This window comes from Trachymyrmex cornetzi, unplaced genomic scaffold (assembly GCF_001594075.2).
Source record: "Trachymyrmex cornetzi isolate Tcor2-1 unplaced genomic scaffold, Tcor1.1 C4004152, whole genome shotgun sequence".
Classification (NCBI taxonomy): domain Eukaryota; kingdom Metazoa; phylum Arthropoda; class Insecta; order Hymenoptera; family Formicidae; genus Trachymyrmex; species Trachymyrmex cornetzi.
The window spans coordinates 1-5,387 of record NW_017295510.1 but is presented as its reverse complement, the minus strand read 5'-3'; the positions used below and the strand labels follow the sequence as shown (position 1 = coordinate 5,387).

The 5,387-nt window shown below is 35.2% G+C and overlaps 1 protein-coding gene across 1 annotated transcript; it reads right to left on the bottom strand.

The window, feature by feature from the left end:
* Positions 1-484: 484 nt before the first annotated feature.
* Positions 485-5,039, bottom strand: LOC108757408 (uncharacterized). The gene is made up of 2 exons (XM_018521977.1): positions 4,851-5,039; positions 485-4,515 (listed from the first exon to the last, which is right to left on the bottom strand). Exons 1-2 carry the CDS (start codon positions 4,991-4,993, stop codon positions 582-584), a joined length of 4,077 nt encoding a protein of 1,358 aa, XP_018377479.1. The 5' UTR covers positions 4,994-5,039; the 3' UTR covers positions 485-581.
* Between the last annotated feature and the right edge of the window lie 348 nt (positions 5,040-5,387).

Sequence of the window (5,387 nt, the reverse complement as noted above, 5' to 3'; positions counted from 1 at the left end):
GAAGTGAAGACCCCGAGCGCGGGACGCGGCAGCCGCAGTCGGACGGCAGAGTGGGGAGAGCGCCGACGGGCCGCTCAGCGGCTCGTGAATAGAAATCGCGCGTTCAAAATCGCTTGTGTGAAAGGAATTATAATTTTCTCGGCTTTCAGAAGACTCACAGAAATCCTTGAGTACTTAATCTGGGGTAGCTGGAAGAAATAAGTACAATCGTATACGTTATATTATCGTTTAATAAATAATATGTCCAAGGATCGTCTAAAAATTTGAAAACATTGATATTTAGTAAACTTTAAAAACATTTTTTCTATTACTTTATAATTTAATTTGTAATGTTTGTGTGAATAAATTCTACATACCTTGCATATATCATATGCTGGAGATTCGTTGGGCAAAAAGAAATTCAAACACTTAGTAAATGTACCATGAAGTAGTTTTTTTATTGACTTTTTAGTTTTTTTATTGACTATTTAGTACCATGAAGTAGTTTAAAATTTATTTGTGAATATTAAAAACATGTTATTTTAGTAATACAACAATTAACAGTACGGAATGTTCAGTGAAGAATATCGATAAATATAAAATTAACATAATTTTCGTCGTTTTGTACATAATTCGTCGATGTTGTCATCGTTATCGATAACGACGCTGTTATCAATAGTGTCCGAATTAGCTTTTGGCGTTGTGTCTTCACCATTTAGCTCGTTTATATCATCGTCTGAATCCATTATTAATAATTCATCTTCCATGTTGGAGCAATTTTCGTCTGTGCATCGCAAACATATGTTTGAACATTTCAATCCATGCTTCTTGCAGCCGCAATTGTTAGATTTACAACCACTTTCACATCTACATGCAATTCTTTTAATGATATTTTCGGGGATCATTGGGTCGCAGCTGTAAATTGGTTCCAAAGTATTTGCAACAACTTTCCAACCCCATTTTTGCGGATCTGATTCATATCCCAGCCACGTTTGCAATTGGTGATAGGTTCTGTAGACATGCTGAGTAGCAGCACCCTCAGTTGGTGGCAAATTTCCCAAATGAAAAGAAGACTTAGCTGTTGACTTTTCAAAAAGCAAGTATCTTAATTCGTTCAATTGTTCATCGTTTTTTTGGGATGAATATATACTTGAAATTATTTCGCACCCGGTTTTTGCTATGTGTTTGTGCTTTGCTTTTTTGTCATAAAATATATCAAACTTTTGCAGGTTTTCTTCGTTTTCATCTTTGAATATTTTTAAAATTTTATTTTTTCCTTTTTTATAAAAACATGACGTAGTGTCACATCCCGTTATTATATACAACAATGCGACGTAATTAATTAATCCGGGATACTTGAAACTATTACAATTATAAACTTTTTCACTTTCTTGGCCTTTTCCAGGCTTACAGAAATATATATCTTGATTTGTAGGCGCTAATTGCATCAATAATACTAACAGATCTGTGTCTTCTCCAATAATTTTTACTATACTTTGATTGTCTTTTTGTAACTGAATAGCCGTAGATATAATCAGAGTATCGGCATCTTCTTGAGCAGTGTCAGTAGTAAATCCTAATTTTTGTAATTCCCCAGCTAATAAGAAGATAAAATTTTTTTTATTTTTTTCGTTTGAAAAGAACTTTTCTTTCGGACAGGTGATATTTGTATTCAAGTCAAAATTAATTTCTCTTCCGGTCTGCTTTATTTGTCTCCGCATGCGTTCCACGGATTTGGTACTTAACGCAAGATTGTCTGGGTATCCGTCAAAAATAAAAACTGAATTTTTTGTAAAATGATTCTCTGCATAAAGTGTATAAAATCCTAATATTTGAGAAACAGTTTTATTACTCGTCCAAACAACTTTATGAATGAAAAAACCGCCATCTATGACGTTGATGCAGTTTTGAAAGATTGGCGAAGGCTGTATAGCATTGAAATTATCATAAAAAAGCGATTTTTGCGTTTTCCGCATCCCGGAATCATCGAATATTGAGAGAGGCATTGGAGCTAATTCATATTTTAAATATTGTTTCATGTCAGTCTTTGTTTTTATATTCAAAGCAATTCTCTGAAATATCAATAAGGGATTTATTTCAATTTTCTCGTCATGTACTTTTACATACGTATGCACAGATCGCAGTGTTTGTACTCGATTTTTTTTTACAGACTTCAATGAAGCAAACGATTTGCCAATTGTGTTGTGTAACAACTGAGTTCCAACTTCTGCAGCTTGATGGCAATTTATCGACTCGTTTCCAACGACACCAGAATATATCGACGAAATTGTATTTGATGCTGGAAATGGATCGTAAGTTGAAAAAAAACTTACAAGTTTGTCTAAATCTGACGCATCTCGTTTAATCCGAGATACACCTGCATCCACGTGCTGCTCAGATGTTGAATAACACACGTTACAAAAGTTTTCCATTTCGTTTGATATCTCTGTCAGAATAATGCTTGAGAGAATCCACTTACATAAAACACTGTCTGAAATACCGCGGCCATGAGTAAGTCCACCGGCACTTTTCATAGATTTCATGAGCACTTGCTCTATGGTCATATCTGACCAGATGCCTGACCAATATTTATTACTGCGACGAATAGTGAAGTAACCGCATTTCGCAAACTTATCAAATTCCATGACATTGAGTTGTTTTTCCAATTTCATAGCATCTTGCAAGTACAGTTGACTCGATTTACCATACAGGTAATGTCCTGAGGCATAAAAATATGGAATCATGTCACGAACACATGATAAATGCAACTCCCAATTACCACAGCGCTCTGCTTCAATAAAACGTTTCATAATATTGATTAAAGTGAAATATTGAATCCATAAGCAAGCAGTTGGACCAAAAGTTTGTAAATATTGTAACGTATCTTTAAATTTTTTCGACAGTAAGTCACTAGCATTATTTTTTAATATTTCGTGTTCGATGTATGGATTTTCAATCTCTTGCAGCATGCGATCTAATTGAAGTTTTTCATACGCATCAAAATTAATGTACGAAAAAATAACATTTGCAAGAGCAACTTGAACTAAAATATGGCCCCGAACAGCTCTTGAAAAAGCATGGCCGTTAAGAGCTTTTTCAGCAGAATTTTCAGCAAAAATGGTCCCAAATGCTTCTTTAAGGCCACTACAATCCATTATGAAGCCAATGGAACCCAAAAAACTCATCAGCATGTGGAAACCTCCAAGCCTCACAAAAATAAAACGCAAATTATAAGGATCATTTCGCGGATCTATCGAGGTAATTATATCTTTTGCTTTGTAATACAAGGGCTGATCGAAAGTAACCACGCAAACTTCTTGATTTTCTGCCATTGTTCTACGACTTGCTTCTATCAGTACAGTAAAAATTGTATTCATATCACTGGGAGGAGCATTAACAAATGGTAGTGGTAAGATTTTGGATGTTGCATAATCATCAGAATGTTTTATGTTTTGCATAAAACCATTCCAGCCAGGAGTTGCGTTTGGATTTTTGTTTTTACTATAAAGCCATAGAATGTCAGTAAACGTCAAGTCAATAGGACGATAATTTTCCCCATCTACATTTTCAACAATAATAGATTGCAGTCCAGCCGAATTTTTTTTTTCAAATTGCATAACATCGATGAAACCAAATTTACCAATCGTTTCAGCTGATGGAATATTCTTCAGTCGCTGAATCGTTTTAGCCGCAGAGAAAGCACTCGAAGGTGTTACACACATGATACCACCCATGGCGTGAAAAGTATTACGGCCATCAAGTGTATTTACATTATGATCAGCATTATCAAATATAAATTGTACGAATCTGTCGCCATTGATTTGAAATTGTTCAGGATCATTAATTACGGAAGTTTCAAATAGCATGGTTTCTCTGTAAGTCGCGATGAGGCCAAGATTAGACAATGAATCGATCAAGTTTCTGGATGCGTGCTTTTTGTGAATCATGGAAGATAATCCCAAAAGTATGGAAGATAAAAAAGTTCGCGGTCGAATGGAAGAAATGAGAATGTGAGCGATTGTCGCGACGCGATTATTCCATTTTGTACTTTCCTCATTCGAACGTTTATGAGTTTTAATAATTATATCTAAAAAAGTTTGTAATGTCTCGGGAACATCCGCGTCTACATTGTCGAAGAAGCTGTTAGGCGCTTTGTATGCATGCGATTCATATTTTCGAGATCGTACGTCTTGCAAAATGATATGTGCCGCTTGTTTAACTATTTCTAGACGTTCTTCTTCTTTATTTTTCTTTTTTTTAGCACAGCGCCAGCCATCCTCTAAAATTTTATCTCGAGAAGCGCGAAAACATATAATAATATCGTTATGTATATTGTATGAAAAAATATCCTCTCCAAAATGTTCTTCTAATTTGTCTTTTATTCTGGCAAGACGTGGAATTTCTCCGTCGTAATGTTCTAAAATATCTTTTAAAGATAGCTGCGAGTCTTCTGCGTTGTCCAAAATGTAGTTAATAACATAATGCACGCAATTGGTCATTTCATCATTTACTACATCGTTTGTTAATTTGACTGGCCTGTAATTATAAAACAAGCTCAGACACCGAGCGTGATAACGAGCGTCTTTATCTTGTAGTTTTTCAACGTATTGCAACCGCTTCAATAAATTATTATTAAAATCGTTCTTCGGCCGCGAAATCAATTCTTGTAAGATTTTTTTTCTTGTTTCGTCACTTGAAACGCGTTTAACATGTGCCTTCGGATCTTTCTTATTAGCACTTTTTCCGCAAAATAAACAATAAATAGAAAAATCAAAAGATGCTGCTGATTCTCTATCTTCTTGTTCTTTCTTTTCCTTATTTGCTGCAGTTTTCTCTACCATGGATATTGAACGTTCTCTGTTGTACGATACCTGGCAGCTTCTATGAATGACAAGTGAGTTACGTTCCTGCATACGGTAGTATTTTTTGTCCTTCCGCCTCTTGCTTGACACCACAAGTTTTTCGATTGCCTTTGAACCAACAGTGCAGGCTGTATCCTCCGTTGTTGGTTCATCGCATAAAACACAGTTATTGGGCAAGTTATCCATTCTTCTTGTGAGTTATCTGTAAATTAAAGACGATATTATCCAAGTGTCACTACCTGGTGTCACTACCTGAACACGTGGTTTGCACGTGATTATCAATAACTTAACTTTTTTCATACATGTACGAGCCGAGAAGTTGAAAAAATGTTTGTAACTTTTTCGGAAAGTATATCATTTCAAGAGCAATTTTGAAGCTATTTCTTAAAAATTTTACTACAACGGAGGAGAAGATATGCGGGTATTTATACCCAGCTACCTGGAAGTACGAATCACTATGCGCTCGAAAACAATTATTTCGAAAGGTTGTTTTCTTTAAAGATACAGTTACAGTCAGCAAGATATCTCGATATTTGAAACTTTGGC